Source organism: Indicator indicator, chromosome 38 (assembly GCF_027791375.1).
Source record: "Indicator indicator isolate 239-I01 chromosome 38, UM_Iind_1.1, whole genome shotgun sequence".
In the NCBI taxonomy this organism is placed as follows: Eukaryota; Metazoa; Chordata; class Aves; order Piciformes; family Indicatoridae; genus Indicator; species Indicator indicator.
The window spans coordinates 3911008-3937429 of record NC_072047.1 but is presented as its reverse complement, the minus strand read 5'-3'; the positions used below and the strand labels follow the sequence as shown (position 1 = coordinate 3937429).

The following is a 26422-nucleotide window of genomic DNA, read 5'->3' as shown; positions in this document are numbered from 1 at the left end:
TTCCTCCTGGGCTGGTGGGAATCGATTCCCTCCTTTCTCCAGCCACTATGGCTCCCAAGCCCGTGAGCCCTGGGATGCATTTTGTGCCCCACAAGCCAAAAGCAGCAAGAAGACCATTTCAGCAGGGGGATGAGCCCCTGGCTCCCACTGCTGAGCTCAGCTGCCAGCGGAGTTCCCCGGGAAGCAGCACAATCTTTGTTTGGTCATTAAAGCAAGAAAAAAAAAAAAAAAGAGAGAGAGGGAATCTTAGGAAATGCTTGAAACGATTAGGTGATCTTAACTCTTAAGGAGCTAAACAAATGCAAAGCAATTCCCCTCCCAGCCCCTCGTGCTGCTGTAGAATGTAATCTCATTTCTAAACACACAATTACAGAAAATAAAAAGAAAAGAATAATTAATTTCTGCTTCCTCATGCAAATCCTCTGACCAATCATTTAGGGATCAGGGGCAATTCAGCTTCTTGTGCAAATTCCAAACTGAAGGCCTGAAAAAAACCCACAAAAAAAAAAAAAAAAGAAACCCAAGTGAATGGATTTACTTTTCTAAGAACCAGAATTAACAAAGGTTCCATTTTCCATGCTTATGTGCCTGGCCAGACAGCCCTTGCTGACAAGCTCTCAAAAAACATGTGTTGGCCTGTTGAAAAGGCCCCAGTGTTGACTGACAGACAATTGAAGTGACAAATTGTTTCATTGTACTTGGCAGGGAGAACGCTGTGTTAGATAATTACGGTGAGGAGGGAAGCCACAGGTCACAGGTCAGAAGACAGAGCTGACCCTGTGTGCTGAAAGCCCTGAAAGGAGCCAGCGCCGGCGGCTCCCTGGCCCTCCTGCTGATTAAGAGCTAACCAAGATGGAGCAGGGAAGGCTTTGCTCCCTGCTCACCCTGCCCTTGGCTCCCCGGAAGTGGGTGCTGGGTGCTGCTGGCACAGGGTGCCATGAGGGCAGGCTCTGTCCTGCACCACCTCCTGCTGCCCCTGGCTGGCTCCAGCGGTGCCCCAAGCGTGGCTGGCTGCTGGCCATGGCTCTGTCTGACCACTATGAAGCTGGGTGGTGGTCATGGAGTCATGGAATGGGTTGGGTTGGAATGCATCTGAAAGATCATCCAGTTCCAACTCCCTGCCATGGGCAGGGACACCTCCCACCAGTCCAGGTTGTTCAAGGCCTCATCCGGCCTGGCCTTGAACACCTCCAGGGAGGAGACATCCACAACATCCCTGAGCAACCTGTTCCAGTGTCTCCCCACCCTCACTCTCAAGAATTTCTTCCTAATCTCCAGTTTCAACCTGCCCTTTCTCAGTATGAAACTGTTACCCTCACCCTATCACTGCAGTCCCTCCCCATCTTTCTTGTAGGCACTTTTAAGTACTAGAAGGCTTCTATAAGGTCTCTGTGGAGCCTTCTCCAGGCTGAACAACCCCAACTCCTTTGCCATGGTGGTGTTGGGTTGATGGGTGGGCTGGATGATCTCAGAGGGCTTTTCCAACCAATGCTATGATTCTTTTCCAACCAATTCCATGATCCTGTGATTCTCTGATACTATGATTCTATGATCCTAGATTCTGTGACTCTATGATTCTAAGATTTGGATTGGCAGCAAAATGCACAACATGCAGCCCCAAATCTCATCCCACCCAGGTCTTGCTCAGGCATGGACACCTTCCTTTTCCAGCAGGCCTAACCTGTGTTCACTGGGGGCTGTTTGCCTTTTTTCTTTTTCTGGCTGCAACAGAGTACAACTAATAATTAATGAAGCCTCTCTCTCACCATAGAAATAAAATATGGCATGGACTCAGAGTACAGCTACTCCATTGAGAGAGCTGCTCAACGGAGTAATACCAATAATTCAAAACAGATGAGCTGGAGGCTGGAACACTGTGGACTCAGTATCCCAATCTGCCCTGACCCCTGGAACTCGCTGAAAGTTACCTTGAGACTCGCCAGAGCTCTTTGTGACTCCTGTGAGGAAGGTTATTTCTTGGAAAGCCATAAATATTTGTTATGGATTTTTCTCCATCAATCTCAAAAATGAATTAGGTTAGAGGAGAAAAAAAGAAAACAAACCACAACAAACCAAAACTTGATGTAGTTGGACTTTGGGCATGTGTTTCCCAGGCAAAGGGAGGAAAAAAGTGGAATCTGCATTGTGCAGAGGCCGAGGCTGCTGCAGAGCTTTGGGCTCTGCTGCCTGCATTAATTAATTCCCTTCCGCAAAGGCTTTAACGTGCAGAGTACAGTTGGAGAGGGGGCAGGGAGGGAAGAGGCTCTTCTTTAAATCTCTCTTAAAATCTTCCATAAAATTTTGGTTTTATGGAGGAAGGAAAAGTCTTATTTCCCTCTCCTCCCTCCTGGGTGCCCTGCCAGCCCATTAAAACCCTGAAATTCAGAGGCTGTTGTGCCCCAGGAAATCAACTTCAAGGCAGAGTCTCCCAGACTTCTCTGAGAAGCTGGCACCAGCTGGGTACAATAGGGGTGGAAGGAGAGTGCCCAGCCTCTTCCTTTCCCACCCTGAGGCAGAGCTGCTTTGGGGCTGGCTTTTCCTAGTCCCCATGTCACCCAGTGTCCATAAGCATAGACTGGGATGAGGAATGAGGGTGCTTTGCCCTCAGGGATTCTCCTCCTCTCCTTCTGCCTTTGCTCTCCTGTGATTCCCCCCGCCCTCACCTGGTAGCTTCCACCATCTGTAGCTGCCCCAGCCCTGGCAGATGCCTCTGCTGGACCTGAAGACAGGGGCTGGTGATGCACTGGGGAGGGCTGGGCTGTCCTGTAGCAAACAGGGGAGCTGCCTGTGGGGCAGTGGGGCAGGAACAGGGCAGGATGAAGTTCCTTTTCCTGTTGGGCTTTTACTCTCCTCCCTGCTTTTGTCCTCCCTGCCTTGAGCTGGGAGCAGTCCCTGCAGCCTCATTCTGCTTCAAAGCCCACTGTGAGTGCAGGATCCTGCAGCTCCTTTTCAGCTGCTGCATGGGGACTTGGCAGCCTGTGTGTCCCTGTGGCAATTCAGACAGGGGCAGCAGGTCCTGCGCTCCCATGTCTGTCTGTCCAGCCACCCAAAAGCTCTTGAAAAGGTTTGCATGAATGAGCTGATCAAGCTTTGTTTCTGCTCCCATGGCTTGCCCTTTACCCTTTGGCCTTTGCCCAGCTCTGTGGCCAGGGGAGTGAGGGTTTGGCCACAGATGACTGCACAGCTGGCCAGATGCTCTCACAGAAGCACAATGAGCCGTGGCAGGGGGCTGGCAGCTTCTCCTGCTCCCCACCCCCAGGCACTGGCATGCTTGGTAAAACATCAAACATGGCGTTTTTCTTCCACTGCAAGGAAGAATCCAGCACAGGTCCTGTCTGCGGGCACAGCATTGCCCCAGTGCCAGGGCAGCAGTGGCTGCTGCTTCCCCTGGTTCTTGGTGCCATGCCCCATCTCCATCCTGCTCTTCTTCCACCATGCCTGTGCTGATGCAGCAGAACTGAGGTCCTGCCAGCCTTGCTTTTCACTCCTTGGTGTGAGCTCCTGGTGCCAGGGTGGATCTGGCAGCTGTCAGTTACTGGGAGGGGGACGGTCACTTGGCTGATGAGTGGCTGCAGGCAGCTGTCCTCTTGGGTCTGGCTTCATCTAGGACCTGCTGGTGAAGCTCTGGGATCTCAGTCTGCCTGCAGTGCCTCCAGATGCTCCTTGCCCTGCTGAGCTCTGCCCAGCAGCTCAGCCTATGGAGAAGCTGAGCACTAAGGTCCCATCCCTGGAGACATTCAAGGTCAAGCTTGTGTGGGTCCAATGGCATCAGACCTCAGTGACAACCCAGGCTGCAGGACCACATCTGGCTGGAGGCACAGCTGCTTGCTCGGGCACACAAGCCCTCAGCTACCCACAGGCTGGCAGCCACCACTGGTCTGGGGCAGAGGGTTGTGTGCTGGGTAACATAGTAGTGGAAAAAGTTGACAGAGGGAGCATGCCAGCAGGAGCTATTTGTTCCATCAATGATTTACCAGATGTGTAGGCTCTGCTACAGGCTTGTAAACATTCTTTAATGGGCAGCTGTAAATCCAGGCAGTAGCAGTGCCAGCGTCGTCCCCACCCGAGCTGCGTTAGGAAGAGCAGCGCAGGGGCTCTGAGTCACTTTGTTACATGCTCTGTCAGCTCTGCAGTTGTGGCTGTAAATCAAAGAACCAATGTCCTTAGGTCAAAATTATTTGGATGTCAGGACAGGTTTTATGACCAGCAGCTTTTCCTTTCCTGGGTTCCCTGCAGTCTCTCCTTGTCTCCCTGCAGAACGCTGGGTTTCCATCCCAGTGCCCCAAGTGCGTGGCTGTGTTTGCACTGACGATGCTGGAAGTCTCTTTTGTTAATCAGTGAAGCAAAGAGTCATTAGTGAGAAGTGCAGAGTGTACACAAAGAGGAACTTGCCAAATTACTAATAAGCAGAAACTCCATCCATCTTAATGAGACAGGGTTAAGAAAATAGCAACCTAGCATGTACACAATGGAGCCCTTCCATCCTGTTTATTTATTCACAACAGAAAGTAGCTCAGGACTCCATCTCTGCTTGGAGATTGTCTCATGGTTTCCAACCCACAGACTGCCTATGCTCTTGGAAATCATTAAACATGAGGAAGGCAAATAAATAAGTGGAGGGGTGGCTCAAAAACTCCCAAACTCTTAGAAAAAAGATAAATATTTGGCGTCCAAACACATGAAACCACACCCCGACAAAACACTGGGTCCAGGCTCTCTTCACTGCTGAGCAAGTCAAGCCTGCACTGGGCAGCAGATGAAGGCTGGGCATGGCTCATGGCAGGGCTAGAAATTGTCCCTGCAGGGGATGCCACATGGTGCTGGCTACATGGTGCCTGGCATGGGTGGCCACATGGTGCCTGGCATGGGCAGCCAATGCTGCAGCAGTGCTGCTGTGCCAGCAGCTCCAGGCTTATGCTCTGGACACCTGCACCAGAGCCATCTGCACTTTGTTACTGACACATAGGGCTGGGAAGAAGCAGGAGAGGGCTTTCATTTGGGGAAAGTCAGGAGGAAATTACAAACCCATTTCTTTTCTGGGGTTTGTTACAGAGGGTCCAGAGAAGAACTCCCAGAAACTGCAGCCATCAGCCTGGCTTTGCTTTGAGGCCAAGAGACCTCCTGAGCTCTCAGACCCCCCAGACAATGCACATCCTCAGCTGGCGGCTGATGTGGGTGCCTGGTAAGGAACCTGTGGTCTCCTTGGGATTTGGTCTGCAGGACCAAAGGAAGAGCTATGATGGGCTGGTCCCTCTGTGCTGATGCTGCAGGTTTCAGGACCCCTCCATGAACAGCAATGTGGGGAACTGCTGCCCAACTGCTGTGTACAGAACAGATCTCAGCATCTCCCTGAGCAACCTGCTCTAGTTGGAGATGTCCCTGCTCCCTGCAGGGGGGTTGGACAAGATGAACTTCAGGGGCCCCTTCCAACCCAATACATTCTGTGATTCTGTGATCTCTGGTGATCTGGGACTCTGTGGCTTGGTTCCTTGGGGAGAGGATTGCCAGTGACAAGTGTGAAGAGATACTTTCTCATGATGGTCAGGTCTCCAGCTCCCTTCCTTTGGGGTCCTCACCAAAGCAGCCAAGGGTCCCTTGTGTGCTGTTTCTGAGCCCAGGCTCCATCACAGCAGCCCTGGGGGGGTTATTTATAGCTCCTTGGTGACGTGCAGCACTCTCCCAGGTTACTCTGGCAACACAGAAGGGGTTTGCACCCACAGCGAGGTGCTGCACACCTGTGCTCCCCAGCCACATTCTTCTTTTGTTGGGTGAGAAATGACTTGCAGAGAGTTTCAGGCCAGCACAGCTCAGCTGCTGCCTGTTTTATTGACCACCAGCCATTGCTGGATGTTATTCAGGCAAACTTTATATGTATGCTACAGACCCTCAGAGCAGCCTGCACCTGGTGCAGGCAGAGCTGAGCCTCAGAGAGAAGAATGTGCTGTAATGCAGCAAGTTATTACAGGATAAATATTTATAAGCCCCTGTAAATATTTGCCATCAGTTCCCTCCTGGGACCAGGGGCAGATGGTCAGAGTTTGAGCAGTGCTGAAGCATTGGCTGTTGTAGCCCTTTATGTGTTATCTCAGCTAGTAAAGCCTTTGCTGATTGTGTTTAGTTAGAGCCTTTAATGGTGCTAATTTCACACTAACAGAGGACAGCGATTGGAGTTGTTGTGTGCCTTGATCCTGGACCTGCTGTGGACTGGCTCTTGGTGTTGGTGTCATAGAATAGGTTGGGTTGGAAAGATCATCTACAGACCTTAAAGAACATAGAACACATATTAGAAAGAAATTCTTTACAGTGAGGGTGGTGAGCCACTGGAGCAGGTTGCCCAGGGAGGTTGTAGATGTCCCCTCCCTAAAGATGTTCAAGGCCAGGTTGAATGAAGCCTTGAACAATCTGGGCTGGTGTGAGGTGTCCCTGCCCATGGCAGGGGGTTTGGAACTGGATGAGCTTTAAGATCCCTTCCAACCAAAACCATTCTATAAATGTATGAGTCATCTAGTTCCATCCTCTGCACCCTGGGCACTGCTGGCCACCAGGTTGGGGATGGAGTGAGTCACCACAGTGACAAAATCTCCCTGTGCAGATTCCTGCATCCGGGGGCAAGGGAGCATTCCTAGCTGCTCCCTGCCGTTGGAACCTTGGAGCTATCTGCTGAGAAAACCAGAAAACAAACATGGCAAAACCCAACATCCTCCTGGGCAGGCTGAGCCCAGCAGGGGCTATCAGCTCTCAGCTGGCCGTGGGGGTGTCTAATCTAAAGCAAATATTCTCTGGGGAGGTCCAGGAGCTGTCCTGCAGGAGGTGGCATGGGAGCCATGCATCACTGCCAGGGTGGCACGGTGGGCTCCCCACAAGAGGCCATGGTGGTCCAGGTGTGGTCTCACCACAGTGGAGCAGAGTGGCACAATCACCTCCTATGGTGGTGATGGCCATGTTCTGGGTGCAGACTCCCCATGCCCTAACATCTGAGGGTGTTACCCTTTTACTAAAAGCCACCTAGGAGCACAGGGAAGGCTCAGTCTCAGTTCCAGAGGCCTGCAGCCTCTCCTCACCCCATGGCTCCAGACAGGCCTGGGGCTGTCTGCCATATGGAGTGCAGAGTACAGCTCGCTGCTGCCATTTCACAGCACCTCCACCAGCACCTTCAGTCCCCTCTCAGTGGGGACACAGCCACCAAGACGCAGTGCCAGCAGCTGGTGGTGGTTTTCATGTCACCTCTCTTGGGACAGCAGATGCCTGTAGCTGGCTGGTCTCCTCTCCCCCATAACTGCAGCCTCTGTTGGGGCTGAGATGGGGCTAGTGCAGTGGTGGGAACTGGGGAAGAAATGCCAGGGCAGGCAAGGCCATGACTCCTCCATGGCCTCAAACGCAGCAGTAAAACAATGGGCCCTGGGCAGCAGCGCTCGCAGGATTGTTGCGTGGGACTGTTTGGGGGCTCCACTTTGCTGCTCATGCAGGAGAGGCAGTCACTTGGCAAAAATCAGCTCAGTTAGCAGGCATTGTTCCTAAAGAGCCCGAGGCTGAATGGGCTCAGGGCTAATATATTCTATTATCCCACGCCTGCCTGTTTTCCAGGGGCGGTGTGGAGGGAACTGAGCATTCCAGTGCTGGGCAGCCAGGGCAGAGTGTGCCCTGCCAGCCCTGTGGCACTGCCCGGTGGGTGATGTGGCCAGGGAGGCTGGAAGGGATGGGAGGGAAACTGCTGCAGGCGGGCAGGCAGGGTGGGTGTCCACAGCCAGGGCACGTCAGCCTTGAGCCATCCCTGGGACGCTGTGTGCCTGGCATGGGTGGATGTGGAACAGAGCAGCCACAGTGGGGAGAGGAGGCTGTGGTGGGGGCAGAGCTGTGGGGGCAAGCAGTGGAAATGGGCACTAGAACAGGCTGCCCAGAGAGGTGGTGGAGTCACCATCCCTGGCAGTCTTGCACGGATGCAGTGCTGAGGGACTTGGTTCAGTGGCCAGTGGCTTAGCAGTAGTTGTGGGACTGTGAGCTCTAGGTTGGACTTGATCTCAAACAGAGATCATCTTCCTACCTCAGACAGACCCACCAGACGCAAACAGGCACACTAGATCCCAGTGCCCGGTGCCCGACTTCACGGCACAGCCCCAAAGTAACCAGCTCCTGTGCCGGGGGGGTTCTCCCGGTGCTCCTGCCCCCGCGCTGGCCGCCCACGGCACCTTGCCTGGCACCATCGCGCCGGGCCCCGCGACCCCTCTCCCGCTGCAGGTGGCGGGGGCAGCCCCGCTGCGGCGCCGAGGACGTCCCGGTGCTCGGAACCGTCGGGGCCCGCCGGGGAGGAGAGGGGCGGGGCGAGCCGGGCCGGGCCGAGTCGTCATTGGCTTCCGGGGCCACTGATTGACAGCGACGGGGGAGCGCGCGGCGGGCGGCTCGGTTCTGATTGGCTGCCGAGGGCTCACAAACCCGCGGCGCGGCGCGGCGGGGCCAGACCGGGGCCGGGGCGAGAGGGAGCAGGAGTGAGCGGGAGTGGCGGAGGGAGAGGGCGGCTCAGAGCGGGGCTGCGGACGCCTTGCCTCTGACGCCAAAAGGGTCTGCAGGCGGCGGGCACCGAGTAGGGGGCAGCAGGTCGGGGTCCTGGGCAGAAGTTAGGGGGCCCTGGGCAGGGCGCCGCGGAGGAGGCCGTGGGAGGGAGCGCGGGGAGGGTCCCTGGAGGCGGCCGCAGCCGGCGGGGAGCGGCGGGCGGTACCGTCGGGGCCACCGTCAGCGATGGGAAGCGTGCGGGGGCTCCGCGGGGCTGCGCTGCGGGCGCTGGTGTCGCTGGCCGCGGGGCTGCTGGCGTGCGGTGGGGCCAGCGAGTACGACTATGTCAGCTACCAGTCCGACCTGGGCCCCTACCCCGGCGGCCGCTTCTACGCCAAGCCCCACCAGTGCGTGGCCATCCCCGCGGACCTGCGGCTCTGCCACAGCGTGGGCTATGACAAGATGGTGCTGCCCAACCTGCTGGACCACGAGACCATGGCCGAGGTGAAGCACCAGGCGAGCAGCTGGGTGCCCCTGCTCAACAAGAACTGCCACATGGGCACCCAGGTCTTCCTCTGCTCCCTCTTTGCCCCCGTCTGCCTGGACCGGCCGGTCTACCCGTGCCGCTGGCTCTGCGAGGCAGTGCGCGACTCCTGCGAGCCTGTCATGCAGTTCTTTGGCTTCTTCTGGCCCGAGATGCTCAAGTGTGACCAGTTTCCCCAGGACGACGTCTGCATTGCCATGACTGCTCCCAATGCCACCGATGTCTCCAGGCCCAAAGGTAAGCTGTGACCACGCTGCAGCCCTGCTCCTGGTGCTTTGAGCTGAGCTGGGGGGCAGACGTTAGCCCGGGAGGGGCTGTGTGGGACTGAGGCGTTAGCCCGAGAGGGGCTGTGTGGACTGAAGGAGGCTCACTTGAACTCTGCTTCTCGGCAGCAGTCCAGCTCCGGCCTCCGAGCGCTCCTGTCCTGAGGAGGGCAGGACGCCCTGCCAGCAACTTGCTTTCATCCCGGAGCAGAGCCCGGGGACAAGTGCAAGGGGCACGGTGGGTGCTCTGCTTCTCGTGCCGGCACCGGGGTTGGGCTTCCACCCCGATGGACCCTTTTGTCCCCAGGTGCTGTGCTGCCCTGGCAGCGGTTTTTCTGCCAAGCCTGACTCTGTGGGGCTGTGCTGGCAGCAGCAGGATGTGCAGTGCCGGCGGCAGAAAGCTCTGCCTGGCTGGAAGGAGCGATGACAGCGGTACCAGCGGGGTGCCTGCATCCCGCTCGGTCCTGGAGTAAGAAGCTGGACAGCTGGTGGTTCTGTGTGCGGTGCAGATTCATCCCTGCCCTCTGAGGTGGGCTCTGCGCTGACAAGGGGGCAAGAGACTTAGCAAGGAAGAGTGGGGGAAAGCGGACAAGGTTCTTCTCTCCCTTAAGTGCAGGAGGTGCGTTTGGGGGCAGGCTGGCTTGTTGGAGTTGTGATGACTGTGGCTTGTTGTTGGGAACTTAAAAAATAAATAAATAACCTCGTGTGACTTCGGCACCTCGCGTCGGAGCGCTCTGAAAGGCTGCCAGGAGGGATCTCTGCGGAGGGCTATAAACTTCCCTGTGTCCAGAGCTTCACGGGAAGGGATGGGCACGGCTGGTTTCACGGGGACCTAGCGCTGGCACTTGGGAGTTGCTCAGGGATGGGTGAGCCACGCGTGGCTCCTGCGCTGTGTCCGGAGCTCATCCGGAGGGAAGGTCGCCCTGTGGCGTGCAGTGACCTTCATAGGCAGGGGCTTCACGTCCTGCTTGGCTGGGAGCCCTCCCCCAGCCTGCCAGCGACCGTGCTGGTGTGATGCTGCTCATCCCGGTGCGACTCGTCCTTCGGGGACTCCTTTGGTTATGGGACAGCAAGAAGGAGCAGAGGTCCCACAGCAAAGCGGTGGTGTTTCGAGGGTGTCCAAGGACCCCCCGTGGGGGCACACGGAGAGCAGCCGGGGGTGATGGCTTCAGTGGGACTTGTGGTCGCTGCAGGCAGGGGGGACACCTGAGCTTGACACGTCTAGAGCTGTACAGGGAACCTCTGCTGTGCCTTGGCAGTGGCCTCCAGGAGCCCATGGGGTGTGGAGTATGTACCCATGCATGGGGGAGGTTTGGCTGCCCTCGGTCCCGGCTCTCAGCCCCTCCCTGAGCAGTGCAGCCAGGCTGGCATTCTCGCTGTGGCTTTCACTTACTGCTGGGATTGCTGGAGGGAAGGTCTTTGTTTTCCAGGAACGCTCTAAAATCATCTGTCCTGTGTGAACCTAGACCCTTGGTCAAGACCACAGCCGTGTCCTGTGTGGGGAGTACAAAGGTTGCTTTTATTCCTCAGGGACTTGCAGCCAAGCATGCTCCTGGGGCTGCTGGGTCTGAGCTGCTTGGTGTAAAGCTGCTGCTTCCAAGGTCCAAAACAGAGTCTGAACTGTTTGCAGGTCACTCATTCTAGAGGTATTAATGACACAAGACCTGGGAACAGTCTTTGAGGTCAGCAGCCTGTGATAAGTGCTTCCTTGATCACCTTTCAGACCCATTGGGGTGGGACATTGCTGTTTTCTTGTGGTGCTGCTGACCTGCCCATCAGCACAGCATTTGAGCATCTGCTGTCCTTCACAGGCATCACTAAATTGCCTTTTCACCAGGAATTACATCAGCTCAGGTGTGACTCCTTTGTGGGTCTGTTGCTGGTCCTGTTTGGGTACAGAGAGGCCTCATTCTGCACAAGCTTTAGGGTGTATGAACTTGTTCTTGGAGTGAGCTGGGTGAGTCTTGCAAGGAAGTACTGCAGCCACTCAGATTAAACACTGCTGAGTGGCTTCATGGAACTTATGTCCAAACACTTTGGAAACACAGAATGGGTTGGACTGGGAGGGACCTTAAAAATCATCCAGTTCCAACCCCCTGCCATGGGCTAGGACACCTCCCACCAGCCCAGGTTGCTCAAGGCCTCATCCAACCTGGCCTTGAACAACCCCAGGGAGAGGACATCCACAACCTCCCTGGGCAGCCTGTTCCAGTGTCTCCCTACCCTCGCTGTCCAGAACTTCTTCCTAATCTCCAGTCTCAATCTCTCCCTTTCTTTGCAGCCAAATTAGGATCTGTTTGCAGAGGTGTCTACAAAATGCCAATCTGCCTGCTGGCACTGCCTCTTGTGCAGACAAGGGCTGCCTGTGGGCAAGCATGTTTGCTGCTGCAGTTCAGCCCTCGCCTGTGTGTGCTACAGGTCCTTCCCTCTGCCCAGAGCTTCGCCCCTTCTCTGATTTTTGTTTTTCATGAGTGCCAGCTCCTGGTGTCCCTTGGTCTTGGGCACTGGGGTATTTCCTGTTGATTCCAAGAGTGTCAGCAGCCAGCAGTGTCCCCCCTTTTCTCTGGGCACTAATAAGAATGAGGCCCTTTCAGTGTTTTTTCCCCATTAACACCTCAAAATTGGAATTTCTTTCTGCCTCTCAAAGAGCTGACCTGCTGAATTCCTTTCTCCTTAAGCACGAGGTGGTAAAGCCTGCAGGCCCACAGGATGCATCAGGGGAGTTGCAGATTAATATAGCATTACACATTCCTTCTCCTGCCCCTGGAGTAAGCTGGTTCCAAAGCCAGGCATTAGAAAATGGTCAGCAGGAAGGAGAAAGTGAGCTGGAAGCAGGGGAGGGAAGCTTGTGCTTGGTGTTGAGCTGTCAGCTGCAGATGATGGACCCCAGCCCAGCTGCAGTGGGATGGGGGGCAGGCAGCTGTGCCCAGTACCAGGAGCTGTGGTGGGCTGCTGGCTGGGCACATGCTGGCATGGCTGCCTCTGGGCCACTGCAGTGGGGATCACCTGAGGCAGGAGGACTTAAGTTGTTGCTGAGCTTCTTGTTGGCGCCTTCAACCTGGGATGGTGTGGGAAGGGTAAGGTGCTGGGCAGTGCTGTGTGCTGGAGGATATTAGCTGTGATGCCTCAGGAGGGGTGGGAAGGCAGTTTTGGGATAGCTGTAGTGGGGCAGGGGTCTCTGCCAACCTGGGCATGCCAAAACATTCCCCTAGCTGGAACCAAGCCTGTGCCTTCACCAAGGAGCAATGAGTCTGACTTTTCCACTGGGGTTGGTTTGTTCCCTACGCTTGCCTGCGAGGCTCCCGGGATGGATGCACATTGTGTCTGGCCCTTGCAGGCTCAGCGGGGCTCTTGATGTGCACTTTGGCTGCCGAGGGACATCCCAGTGCTTCATACATGGATGTGCAGGGATGAGCTGATGTGTGGCAGGGTCCCCCTCTCCTTCCCAAGGGCGGTCCCCAACACAGAAACTAACTCTTGGCGCTGCAGCAGAGGCAGACCGCAGGGGTTGTCACCCTCCTGCCAGCGTCCCCTCACCCAGAGCTCATTACAAGTGCAGCCTGGATGGAAATATTCTGACTGCTGGCTTTAAAAATAAACTGTTGGGGATGTCATCAAGACTCCAGGGGCTGGCTGCTGCCTCTGTCACTCCAAGATGGTAGACATGGCAGCTGCACTCCAGGGGTTTGGAAGAGGAACTGCCCAGGTGAGAGGTGGTGCTGCCAGGTGTGGAACTGCCAGGAGTGGGACTGTTGAGGCGGCTGCTGGGGGCTGCTGGGCTGCCTTGTGGCTCACCCGTTTGGGCCAGTGGAAGGCCATTTGCTCTGCATGTGTGATTAATAAAGACACTGCATGACCCCAGGCATCAGCAATTGGCACAGAACAGATCTTGGGGATTGAGAGGAAGAAGCAGCCATGGAAAAAAATGTGGGGCAGCAGTGACAGAGGAAACTCTACTCTGTGGTGGGTGCAGGTCATGGCTGTGCCTCCCTTGCCAGGTGTTCTGGCTCTGCACCCTTCTTGCTGGGAGACCTCTCTGTTTCTTCTCTGCAGCAACACAGGGTTCTGCTGGCCTGGATGAGGGCTGGAAGGAGGCAAGGAGGGCTCTGTCTGCATGCAGGGACCAGCAGATGTTTCACTGCAGCACTGTCCCTGAGAATAACTCCCTTGTGTGGGAAGGAGTCCACCATTCCACTGGACCAGGAACAGAAGCAGCATCTCCCAGCTCAATAAATTCCTCCACCAGTAGCACAAATCTGTGTCTGTGCTGCTGGGTGGTCTCTGTTCTGACTGGAGACAGGAACCTGGAAACAGTTTTTTATTCTCTGGATGAAGTGAGCTTTCCTCTTGGGATGGATCCCAATGAAATCTCCTGGGCAGATGTTTCCTGAGAGGAGGATGTGGCAATCGTTAGCTGCTGAGCAGAGCTGGCTCTCCTCTGCTGGAGCCACCAGGCTGTCCTGCAGCCCATGGCATACAGCTGGGGCATGGGGCAAAAGAGGAGCTGTGCACTCCTGGGGTCATGCTGGAGTTGTTCTTCTGGGGAGGGGGGGGGGCGAGGGGGGCAACATGCATGATAATTGTGCAGGTCCATTGCCAACCAGTGCCACTCTGGGGCAGGGTGGGAGGGAGACAGGCATGGGGCTGGCTGTGGATTGGTCCCTGGTGTTGAGTGGTACCTGTGCAGAGCTGGGCAGGGTCATTCCTGAACTGCCCTACCTGGATCTGGAATGGCTTCTGGTCTGGGCAGCCCCTGGGCACATAAGCCACATCCCTGAGCACTGGCTCCCTCCTGTCCCAGGGCTTGGGCACCGTGTGCCAGCCTTGGCAGGCCATAGGCAGGGAACGTCAGTGGGCTGTGGGCCATGCCCTGTGGCAAACAGCTCCCCTCGGTGGAGTGCCTGGCCCTGAAGATCCCTCTCCTTGCCAGCCCTGTCCTCCAGCTCCTGGCAGCAGCCTGCCCCTGCCCAGCCTTGGGGCTGCTGGCAGTGCTGGAGTGTGGCTGGCAGGAGCCTGCTCGCGGCCAGCACAGCCCTGGGAGCTGGTGGATGCCTCCTGACCCCTAGCCCTCCTGTGGGGCTGGCATATGTGCCCCTTGAGGGCAGCAGTCTGACAGCAGGGCAGCCTGCCTCTGCCATGCTCCTTGAGCTGGCTCCTCACCACCTCTTCTCTCCTCTCTCCAGGAACCACTGTGTGCCCTCCTTGTGACAACGAGATGAAGTCAGAGGCGATTGTGGAGCATCTGTGTGCCAGCGAGTTTGGTAAGGAGGAGGACTGGGGGCACCAGAAGGCTTCCCTGGGGGGCAGAGAGCAGCGTGGCTCCGGCGTGGGCTGGATCCTGGCTGGCGGAGTGCTGCCTGCCCGGCGCGGTGCCTCCCGGGGCCAGGGGGCCTCTAGGTGTCAGTGTCGGAGCGCCGAGACCGGCCCGGCCGGCGGCGTGTGCCCAGACCCCGTCCTGCACAGCGGGCACTGGCACTGCAGGGCGCTGGTGCCACTGCCTGTGCTCCTGCAGCGCGCTGGCCGCGGTGCTGAGCGTCCCTCCTGCCCACCCGGTGTGTGCCATGGGCAGCAAGGTCCCCACGTGTGGCATCATGCAGCATTATGCATGGCATGTGCAGCTCTGCTGCAGGCTGTGGGCAGCCCTGGCCATGAGCAGGGAACAGAATCCCAGGTTGGGAGGCACCCCAAGGATCATCAGGTCCAACCCTCCTAGGTCACAGCAGAGCTGCAATGAGCTGGGCCCAGCACCCTGGCAAGCTGAGACTTCAAACTGCCCAATGGAGGGGACTCCACTGCTTCCCTTGGGAGGTGATTCCAGTGCCTGACTGTGCTCATGGGCAAACATTTTCTTCTGGAGACCAATGGGAATCTCCCCAGCAGGAACTTGTCCCCATCACTCCTTGTCTATTCCATCAGACTTACTGTGAGGAGGGAGCCTCCATCCTGCTGGCAGCCACCCTTTCTGTACTGGTCCATGGCAATGAGGCCTCCCCTTCTCTTCTCAGGCTGAACAACCCCAGCTCTGTGAGCCAGAACCAGACCCAGATGGTGTTTGTTGGTCTGGAATCTGGGAATGAGGCATAGGTGGCAGTGGCTGTTCCTCAGTGAATGTGGTTCAGAGCTTAACCCTGGTTTTCCTGTGCTCTTGCACACTCAGCATGGATCCTTGTTCCACTTGCAGCCATGAAGGAGCAAACCAGCTGCCTCCTGCCCTCAGCCTCCTTGCAGCACTGGATTCTTTCCAGCCAAGTTATGCTGATCCTGTCAAGACTAGGTATAAGAGCCCAAAGCCCATCCTGGTTTAAGTGAGGGTCTAGCAGTGAGCTTAAAAAATGCAGAGCTACTTGAAAGCTGTGTCCTAAATATGTTCTGACTGAGTGAGTGAGTCAGACAATCAGAGGTAAACAGAACTTCAGTTTGGGGTGGGGGGGAAAGTATTGCAGAGAAAAAAAATCTGAGCTCTGAGAGATCAAACCCAGCATTAAGTGGTTTTGACATCCTTGCTGGTGTGTGGAACTTTCCCGGAAGGTTAAAGGCACATTGAACAAGGTGTGCATTCCGTGGGGATTAGCACTTGAATGTGCCAGAGCAAACCCAAACCTGCTCTGTGTGCTGGCCTGCTTACCCTTTCTGCTGGAAATGAATTCCCAACTCTCCTGCAGATCTGGAATGCCACAAGTCCTCTAAGTTCAGTGCAGGCTTTTTCCAGCAGGGGAAAGCACCAACAGGAACACCCATGGCATAGCTTCCCAGGAATGCCTGGTGGTGGATTTGGTGCCACAGTCTGGCTGGGGCAGGATGTGCTGTTCTGGGAGGTGCTGGGGTGGAGTTCCCTGAGCTCTGCTCTGGGAAGGCATGAGATGGGAGATGGAGGTGCCCCTCCCTGGAGGGGTTCAGGGCTGGGTTGGGTGGGGCCTTGAGCAACCTGGTTTAGCAGGAGGTGTCCCTGCCCTTAGCAGGGGGTTGGAACTGGATGATTTTTAAGGTCCCTTCCAACCCAAACCATTCTATGAATCTGTGAGTAGGAGCTGCCTCTGCCCCATCTGTGGGGAGAGACTGGAGAGAGTTTCCCAGCCAGCAAGTGGCCTTTGAAACCTGGTTTGGGCAGGGGCTGTGTTCTCAGGGGTGACACAGAGGCATTGCTCTATCCCAGGGGCCATGGCCTTGGGGACCTCTGTCCTGGAGGAGTGTGTGGCACTGCCTGGGTGGCAGTGGTGGGTCTGTGCTGGTGGGTGGTTGCAATACCTGTCACCTCTCTGGGGGTGAGGGAGGAGTGAATTGAGGTGGCATCTTGGTGGGCAAGTGCTGTGAAGGGAGCTGGGAGCCTAACCACAGGCTTGCAGCAGGCTCTGCTGCTGAGCAGCCTCCCTGCGCGCCTGGAGGGTTACACAACGGCAGCAGAGCCAAACCAGAAGCATTCTGTGGCTCTGCTCAGCAGCTCGAGATCTTGAGTTGCCCACAGAGGGAGTTGGTCGTTGGGAAATGTTGTGGTGACAGCATCCAGAGGATGGAAATATTTCTTGGCAGGCAGCACCCTGGGCAGGGCTGCAGCCAGTGGCCACAAATGGTGTTCTCAGGAGCTGCAGAGGAGACCTCAGCTGCTCTGCCCACCCCTGCTCCAAAGCTGCTGTGGGTCCAGGTGGTGGGGATGGGTCCCAGCACAGAGGGAGAGAAATGAGAGCCAAGCCTGCAGGCTTAGCTTGCTGGGAGGAGCTCCACTCAGCCAGCAGGGGAGCTTGGTGGTGGCACTGAGAGCCCTATGCCCGTGTCTGGGTGACAGCAGCTCCCACAAATAAAGAGAGCTAGATTTGAACTGGCTCATGTGAGCCTCTGGGATTGTTTTAGTTGTGTTGGGGTTGGAAGGGACCCAGTACAAACTCTCTGCTAGAGCAGGGTCACCTAAAGCAGATCACATCAGGTATCAGAAGTGTGCTGGCACACCACCTGCCTCACCCAGCACACCACACTTCTCCAGCTCTGTTTAAAGTCCTTTGCTCTCTCTCAAAGCAGAGCCTGATGGGGGTTTTTCTGACCATTGCAGGGAGTTTGGGATTGCTCTTTGCTCTGTGGATCAGCACAGCTCCACCAGGTAACTCTGGGTTTAAAACCTGTCAGAGCTCTTGGTGATGCTGAGGTCAATCCCATTCCTTCTCCTTGCTTCTCTCTTGCTTTCTCTTTCTCAGGGATTCTTCATTTCAAAAGGAGATGATCTCCCTCCTGTAGACTGCAGGTAACCATCACTCTGGCATCACAATGGGAGCTGGACATGGATTGGGTGTACTTTTGTTCTGCTCCTTCCCATCACAGACTCTTGCGATAGGAAGCTCACTTGTGTGGGTTTGCAGTGGGGTAGGTTTCATGCAGCTGCATTTGCTGTTTTCTTCCCTCATTGTATTTTTCCTCCCATCCAGGAGGGTCCTGGGAGCATGTAGGGCTGTCCACAGATGTGCCCAGTCTGCAGACAGCTGGGGAGCTGGAGCAGGGGGAGAGATGTGATGCAGGTCTTGCGTGTGCTCTACAAGGGAGGGCAGTGCAGGGTGCTCCTGGGGATGTCCCAGCTGTGGAGAGCAGCCAGTGGAGGAGGTGTAGGCTGCAGGAAGCTTTCCCAAAGCACAGTGCACAGCCCTTGGATCTTTGTTTAGTCTTGGGGGGGAGTGGGGGTGGTACTGTCAGGGAGTGATTTCTCAAGCAGAGTTGTTTATCTGGCACTAAAATACACCCCCCCACCCCAGCCCTTCAGACTGAGGCTTCTCCTGCACATCCACCAAGGTAAACACTGGCAGCTGAGAGGCTGCAGATCCTCACCCCAGCCAGACACCTACAATAAATGTTTAAACAAGGAGTGCTGCCCAGGGCAGCTGCTGGTGGGTCCTACAGCAGCATTACCATGGGGGACAGGGTGTGGAGCGGGGGCACAGGGCTGTGGGTGCCAGAGCAGCTGTGGGTGCAGGGACCCTTGCCTGGGCACAGACTGGTGAGTGGGGCTGGCCCAACTCTGTGTGGGCTTGTCCCAGTTTGGTGCATTCTGGGGTGCTGGTGAGGTGTGAGCTCAACCTCCTGTGCCCCCACAGCTGCCTCCCCCCAGCCTCCCTGGGCTGCAGCCAGGGTTTGCTTCTTACTCCTGCTGTGGGCTGGGATTCTCCATGGAGTTCATTCCTCTCTCTGTTTCTCTTGGTGATTTTATTTATTGTTTCTGCTCTTTCCCCGGGTCTGGGGGGATCCTGTTGAACGAGCTCTCACTGCACTGGAGCCTGCAGTACAATCAATACATGCTGTTTATTTTTTCCCCCTGACTGACAGCTCCTTGCCTGCAGCCTTCTCCTGTTACAGCCCTAATGTGTCTTCTGGCAGGTTTCCTCCTTTGAGTGATTTCTAAAGGAAGGAGCAATGAGGCTGAAGGAACAGCAGAGCTTTCCCTTCTCTCACGTTCCCTTCCCTGCCCCTGAGGTGCTGGAGTGGGGCCCCTGCCTGTGCAGGCAGGAGAACAGCAGAGATGGTGCCCAGGCTCCTGTGTGCTGAAGAAGTGGGGTTGGAGGTGCCCATCGTGGGGGTGGTTGGTGAGCAGGGTGCAGGGCTTGGACATGTGCAGTCCCTGGAGATGTGGAGAGGGCACCAGAGCCCTGGTGCTGTTGTTGGGGTGCTTGTGGTGCTCCCAGCTTGCCAGGTTTCCTCTTCCCCCACTCTGGAAAGCTGGAGCTGTAGAGACATTGGTAAGAAGCTTCACATGAAACATGAGTTGTGCTTTGTCAGCCTGGACCCCACCAGCTCTGTGGGGCCTTTGCTGCTCTTGGAGCTGCTGCTGTAATTCCACTCTGAGGAGCAAACACTTTCATAAACCCAGAAACGAGAAAAGCCATTTTTGAATCCCCAGCACTCTGCATTCTCCCTGCACCAGAGGCAGCAGAGCTGTGCTGCCAGCTCAGGCCATCTGGGGACAGATTGGGTGACTTGGTCTGACAGGGCTGCATCAGCCTGGGCTGGGCTCTGGCCTTCTGCTGATGGGACAGCTGCACATTCAGAGCCACCAGAGTTCTCCCCGGGCCTCCTGGAGTCAGAGCAATTCAGAAGGCAGCTTGGAGGGGATGAGGCTGCCTATGTTACCTTCTCTTTCCACCTCTGGTTGTTGGTGGTGTGGTGCTGTGGGGTGGGAGAAGGAAGGGTGGGTTGGTGCTGTGGTGGTGTGTTGGGAGCCTGGGCACTGGAGAAAGGCTGCTGGTAGCTGCTGGCTGCTATGTGCAGGCTCCTTGCAAGGGTCTCTGTGCTGCATCGAGGTTGGTGCAGCCACCTCTGATTCTGCTGCTGGCAGCTGGCTGTGATTGTGGGCAGGGTCTGGTGAGAGGATCCATGCCTGTGCTGGGCTTTTGGCAATGGCTCTCCTGGCTGTGGCAAAGCACTGGTGAGTGGCTCATGCCTGGGCAGACGTCAGCTTCTTGATGCTGGGGCTGAGCAAGGACAAGTGTGGGTTTAATGCCCTGGGAGGATTCCTGCTGTTGTAAACACAACGTGGCTGAGAGCTGTTCAGTCCCAAATTAAATCCTGAAGGCTGCCTTTGTTGTATTTGGTTTCTTTCTCTCCCAGGCTGAGTAATGCTTTCACTGCTGTTTACCTTTGAAGTGGGCAGCTGGACACTGGAGGTCTCCTGCCATGACTTGCCCATGAGCAGACACCAGGGCAGTGCTCATGAGGACCATGTCTGGCATGACTGTGCCATGCAGGACTCCCCCTCTGCTCTGAGCAGCATCAGCCACGTGGCCCCAGGACACACTCAGTGTCAAGGAGCAGAGGGGACACCTCCTGCCTGACTGGAGAATTGTCCCCAGGGATGCTGCTCAGCTCCCACCCCAGCACCCAGGGGCTGCCATCCTGGCACTCTGCTGGTGATGTTGCAAGCAGAGCTGAGACAATGCCTGGCTGGAAAGGGCTTTGGTTTTGTGTGGTCCTGGCTCCAGCTGGCCATCAGCACAGCAGGGATGGCAGAGAATGAGGCTCCTCTGCCATCACCTCTCTTGTGGTATGGCCAAGAGCTGGCTCCTGGTGCTATTGGTGCTGCTGTTCCCAGGACAGTTCCTGGTCTCTCCATCCCGATGCCATCTGCCTACAGGTGCTTATAGCAGGGACCTGTCTGTGTGAGCCACCCAGTCCATGACCATGGTGGGAGCTTGGGTGAGAGCAGAAGGTGTTGAGTGTGTTAGGGGACGAGATGTGGTTGTGATTGAGTGAGGGAGCACAGGGTGGGTTCAGAGGTTGTTTTGGGACATGCATCATGTGGGAGCCAAGGGGAGGATGGGCTCCTGGCTGCCTCTGCAGTGGTGGTGGTCTGGGTCCCTTCTGCAGCCATGGCTGTGGTGCAGCTGCTGGGCTGGGAGGCTGCCTGTGCTCACATACAATCAGTAACCCTCCAGGTCTCTTCCTGGGCTCACCTCCCTCCTGCCAGTGGCTGAAGATTTAGTCTGTGTGACCGAGCATGTCCTGGGGTCGCAGGGACAGTTCCAGCTCTTCTCCCTCTTGGGGCTGAGACAGATTTGGTGCAGTGCTGGGGAAGCAGAGAGGCCAGGGCTCCCAGGGACGAAGCTGTTTGCTTTGGCAGCTCATTTAGGTCCTGGAGCCAAGGCTCAAATCCATCCTGCTCAAGCTTTTCCCTGCTGCTGGGGCAGAGGTGTCCCCAGGACTGGGGGATGCCAGGCGAGCTGCAGCGATGATCCCTCCCTGCCAAATCCTTCATGTTCTAGGAAAGCCACAAGCCAAGGGCTGCCTCCTGCTGCGTGGTGGTGTGCTCTTGGAGCAGGGTGTGCAGCTGAGAACAAACCTGCCCTCGGGCACCACTTTTCTGGTGTGGGTGGAGGCTGCCAGAGCTGTGTGTCTGGCAGCTGCCAGGAGTCTCACCTGGAAAGGGAGTCTGAGCTTCAGGAACATGGAGTGAGCAGGGGGGGTGGGGAGCCAGGTTGCTGGCAGAAAGATGAAAACTGAGCAGTGATTGTGATGCCTTTTGTTTTTTTTTTTTTTTTTTTGCTGTTGTGACTGCTGAGTCCCACAGCAGAACAGCTGAAACTTGGTAGTCCTTGAGCCAAGCTGCATCTTACCTGGGCACACTGCAGGCTCCCTGGGTTGCTGATGCCAGGGAGCTGGGTGCTGGGAAGAGCAGCCTTACACAAACTGTTTGCACCCCTCCTCAGGGATCCTCCTTGGTGTTACCTGATCTTGGCTCTCTGTGTTGCTGTGGACAAGTGAGTTTTGGATGAGTTTTCCAGTTCCTGTCTGGATTTATGGCTCACCTGGGCAGCTCCATGCTCCCTGGCTTGGGAACAGATAACTGCTGCTCTGCAGGGAAGGGAGCAGCTGTGAACTCGACCAGCACAGGATCACCAGACCTCCTTTGCCTTCCATAGACCATGATACTTGGAGTAGAAGCACCTCCCCTAGCTGCCAGATTGTTTTCTTTCTCTAGCAACAAGGATCTTGCAGGGATCACAGCAAAGCAATTTGCAAACAAGCCCTTTGGAACAAATCTCTTCTTACTGGTGCTCACCACTCCCCTGCACTGGCAGCCACTGGCTTAGTGCATGAGTTCAGAGTCAAGGAATAAAGAAATTGAGGTTCACCTTGAGGGATGCTGCTGCTGCTGCTCAGTTAATGTCATGGAGCTTAGAGCTGCCTGAAAACTGCTTGCTTAGTTTTCCAGAATTGCTGCAAATTGATCTGGTTCAGCATCTTTAGCTCCTTAAAGCTGGAGTCTCCTTAGCTCCTTAAACATCCTGAATTCAGAAAACAGATGGAATAAAAATTTCACTTAGGTTTCCAGTCCTGGATTACTTTCTTGTACAGTAACAGTCAAACACGCCAGGGCTCTTGGCAAGCCCAGCAGGAGTGTTTGGCACAGAGGCTGATAAATAGCACAGCTCCCGCTGCCAGCGCAGTGGCTGGGAGCAGGAGGGTAACACAGCCTCTGCTGCCTTCTCAGGACTGTCATCACCCTGTCCTGCTGCCATTTGTGGCTGGAAGGGTGAGCAGAGCTGCTATCCAGAAAGCAACATGTGTTCACTGCTGCAAGTCCTCCAGCAGAGCAAGACTTCAAGGCAGGATGCTGCGGGGAGCCAGCTCCCTGCCAGAGCCGAAGGCTGCTGCGTGCCGCCGGCCGCACGCAATCCGAGCGGCAGAGGAGAAGGGCAGCAGACAATTGATCACCCATCTCAGCACTGTTTATCTGCAGCTCTGAAGTAAACTCCCAGATGATGGAAATATGTTAGTGATTTTTGGCCATATGTGCTTTTCCTCAACAGTGAGGCAGAGCCAAATGGCACAGAAGTGATACTTTAATGCACAACACATTTGCATCTTTTTTTTTTTTTTTTCCCCCATGTACTCTGAATTCCTCTTCATGGTCATGGCAAAGGAACATTAATTTATTCTTTCTTTTATTTGGGCTGTGATTTACTCAAGAAAATGCTGAACCCAAAGAGGAAAATATTTGCTGTGGAAGTTGTGTGAGGTTAACTCCTCCAGGGAAAGGTGGAGGCCTGTGGCTGCTCCGTGCAGGTCCTGCAGACCTGGCTCTTGGAGGGCTCTGCTGCTCGAATAGGGAGATGGGAAATGGAGATATTTGGAGCTTGGAAGCTTGTTGCACAGGCCAGGAGAAATTGCAAGCAAATGCTTGAGAAGCCAATCTGACCTTCTGAATGGCCCTTTCAGGCCATTCTGCATGTGTTCAGAGCAGGGAAGTCACCTTGCTTGCTGAGCTGACTGCCAGCAAAGAGCATCTTGCTGCTGCCTCTGATGGAGGGTGCCTGGCTGGGGGAAAGGGGCAGAGAGCCCTGAGTGGTTCAGCTTGATGCTCTCCTGGGTGCAGAGGTGGCACTGCTTCAGGGACAAGGGGTTTGTCAGGGTCATCAGGACAAGCTATTTCCACGGTAATGCCATGGAGAAGGGAGCAAGGGGACACAGGAGTGGCAGTGCAGGCCATTGGGTGTCTGCAGCTGAACAGGGCACTGGTGCCCCCTCACCCCCAGCCTCACTTAGTAAAGGCTTTGTGCAAGGCTGCTCAGGAGTCATTTTGGTTTTCCTCTCTTGTTTCTCAGCCCTGAAGATGACCATCAAGGAAGTGAAGAAGGAGAATGGGGACAAGATGATCATCCCACGGAAGAGGAAGGCGCTGAAGCTGGGCCCCATCCGGAAGAAGAACCTGAAGAAGCTGGTGCTGTTCCTGAAGAACGGCGCCGACTGTCCCTGCCACCAGCTGGACAACCTTGGCCACTACTTCCTCATCATGGGCCGCCAGGTGAAGACCCAGTACCTGCTGACAGCCATCTACAAGTGGGACAAGAAGAACAAAGAGTTCAAGAAGTTCATGAAGAAGATGAAGGCTCCAGACTGCCCCACGTTCCCCTCCGTCTTCAAGTGATGCGGTGGGCTGCAGGAGAGCTGCTGCCCGGACCCTGTGCAGCCTGGCACCACAGCTCCATCTTGCTCCTCTGCAGCAGGGATGCTGGAGCCAAGCCCTCCTGCTCCTCCCTTGTGCTCCTCAGAGCTTCTCTTGCTGACCCCAGCCCTCCCACCTCCCTGCTGCTGTCATTTGCCTGATGGCCTGGGCAAGTGTGTGCCATGCAGGCACTGAGCGGTGGCCCAGGTCACACTGATTGCCACCAGCAGCACCCAAAGCCCTGTGGCTGTTGGGAAGGCCATTTGCATAGCAGCTGTCAGGTAAAGAGGGCGAGCAGAGGGGTGTGAAGTTATGTCAGGAGGTGACATGCTTGCAGCAAGGACCCTTGGCACCCTGTCACTCCTGTCTCCATGGTCACCCTAAACAAATCCCTGTTTGAACCAGAGCCAGGCAGTTAGGAGGAGATTTCATCCTGATGGGGAGGGTTAATGAACACACAGCGGAGAACCTGTCCCAGCCTCTGGCAAAACCTCCTCATAGCTAACTGCCCTCACTGTAAAAAAAAAAAAATAAATCCCTTTGTAGTCTAAACCTGCTTAGTTTAAGCCTTAACCCTGAGGTCTGTGTGATACCTTGATCAGCTGCACCAAGGAGCCCTGTCTCACCAGCACCTCCTCTGAAGTGTCCTCAGGATGCCCACCCTGGCCTCTCTCATGCCAAGCTGCCTTGGCTGAGCTCTTCAGGCCTGGCAACATCCTGCTCCTTTGCCAGCCTTTGGGTCCCATGTGTCACTGCCCAGTTTGGTGGTGGCAGAGGGGGGCTGCCTCCACACCTGCCCCCTCCTGCAGCAGCATCCTTCATGCTCCCGTAGCAGAGATCCTGCACATGTATGGCCAGAGCTGCTGGTGCCCAGCATTGCCGTTCTGCTTTAGCCACATGCCAGCAGCTGCTGCTCACAGGACTCCCAGGTGGGGAGAGCTCGTGGCCAGCCTCTCCAGCTTGCCCCACTTCCTGCCTTTCCCAGTGATGTTTTGACATCTCTTCAGGCTGCTGGCAAGGCACCAGGTGGCAGAAGGTTGAGGACATGTCCCTGCGGAGCACCGCGGGACATGAAGTGTCTTCATCCTTCCTTCTCTGCAGTCACTGTGGGAGCCATCAGATTCTAGGTTTTTGTCTGTCTGATGGGTGACAACTTGGCTTTGTATCCTTCTGGGTTGTGGTTTGGTGGTTGGTTTTTTTTTTTTCTCCTAATCAAAATGTCATCTTCATATGAGGTCAGAGAGTCTATGGAAGAGAGAGACTGTTTGCCTCCAAACGATGACATTTATCGACCAAGCAGAACTGCATTATTCTGTTAATTGGACAAGTTCTGTGTTCCACAGACCCATAGCACTCCACATCAATTACACAATCCTGCCTCCATTCAGTATTCTCATCACTCATGATCACTCCAAGAGAAGGAATCTCTTGCAATCTGAGATAATCCTCTTGTCTTGCAGTGAAGTGAAATAACAAATCCTCACTTGTGGGGTTGAAACCAGCCCTTCTCAAAGCTGGCAAATTAATTGTTCCCCATGTGGGGACAGGGCTGCAGGCTGGATTGCAGAAGGATTCCATGAAGAAGCCAAGCAGGCTGAGGAATGAGGTTTCACAGCTCACAGAGAGCTGGGACTAGGATGTGAGCTCTGTAGAAAGCCCTACTGTAGGTTGTCTCTGCTCACCATTTGTTGTAGTCTTGTTTCTTTGATGCAGAATTAATCATTGTAGCTAATGTGCTTTATTAGTGGATTAAAGAAATAAACCATGGGCTTCAACATCACAGCCTGCTGAGGTGGAATGACAAGTCCAGCCATGTCAGGAACAGATCTTGGCCCAGAGCTGGGGCATGTTGAGCTCAAATCCAGTGTGATCTTGGAGCATCCCCAGCAACAGCGCCAGTCAACACCCTGCAGGGACCCTCCTGGTTTTCCTTCTGCAGCCAAGGAGAAGAGAGGAGTTGCTTGTGTGAGATGGAGATGCTTAAACCCATAATTGGGCTTGGGTCACCCTGGCTGCTGGTGGGTGGCCAAGAGGACACCTCTAGGCACCTGCCGTGTGATGAGCTCTTGATTTCTCTTTTAGAAATGCATATTTCAGCAGGAAGCATTGTAGAGCAAATCAGGTCATGTGCTTAGAGCCACTTTTGGCTCCTGGCAGCCTTGCCTGCTCAAAAAACTGCTTTCCACCAGCAGATCTTGAGCTGGAAAGCCTAGATCCAGGGGCTAGTGCCACAAACAGGGCAGCAGCCTCTTTTCCCGTGCCCCAGTATGGAGCATGAAATGATGTGCCTGAGGTTGTTGATATCACAGAATGGTAGGGATGGAAGGGACCTCTCCAACCCCTCTGCCAGGGCAGGTTCTAGAGGAGGTCACACAGGAACATGCCCAAGTGGGTTTGGAATGCCTCCAGAGATGGAGACTCACCATCTCTCTGGGCAGCCTGGTACCACTGGGACATTTTCTGCCCAAGCAGTTCAGAAAGCCTGGCAGCATGGAGTGCCCAGAGATGCCTCCTGCTCTTTGCAAGCTGTTCTGTGCATTGTCTGAAGGACTTGGCCCAGCCTGCAGGAGCCTGTGGGCACCGTGCCAGTGAGGAGTGATGGCTCTGGAATGGGCACGTGGCTGACATTTGAGGACTCTACAACTTCAGACTATGTTCTAGGGCTGCAGAAACCCACACCTCAGAGCTATCCATGGGAGGAACATTACCACTGTA

The 26422-nt window shown here is 55.4% G+C and overlaps 1 protein-coding gene across 1 annotated transcript; it reads left to right on the top strand.

Moving 5' to 3' along the window:
• Positions 1–8733: 8733 nt before the first annotated feature.
• On the top strand, positions 8734–23689 carry SFRP1 (secreted frizzled related protein 1). Its single transcript, XM_054396574.1, has 3 exons — positions 8734–9268; positions 14478–14555; positions 23367–23689. The coding sequence occupies exons 1-3, from the start codon at positions 8734–8736 to the stop codon at positions 23687–23689; spliced, it is 936 nt and encodes a 311-aa protein (XP_054252549.1).
• Positions 23690–26422: the final 2733 nt, after the last annotated feature.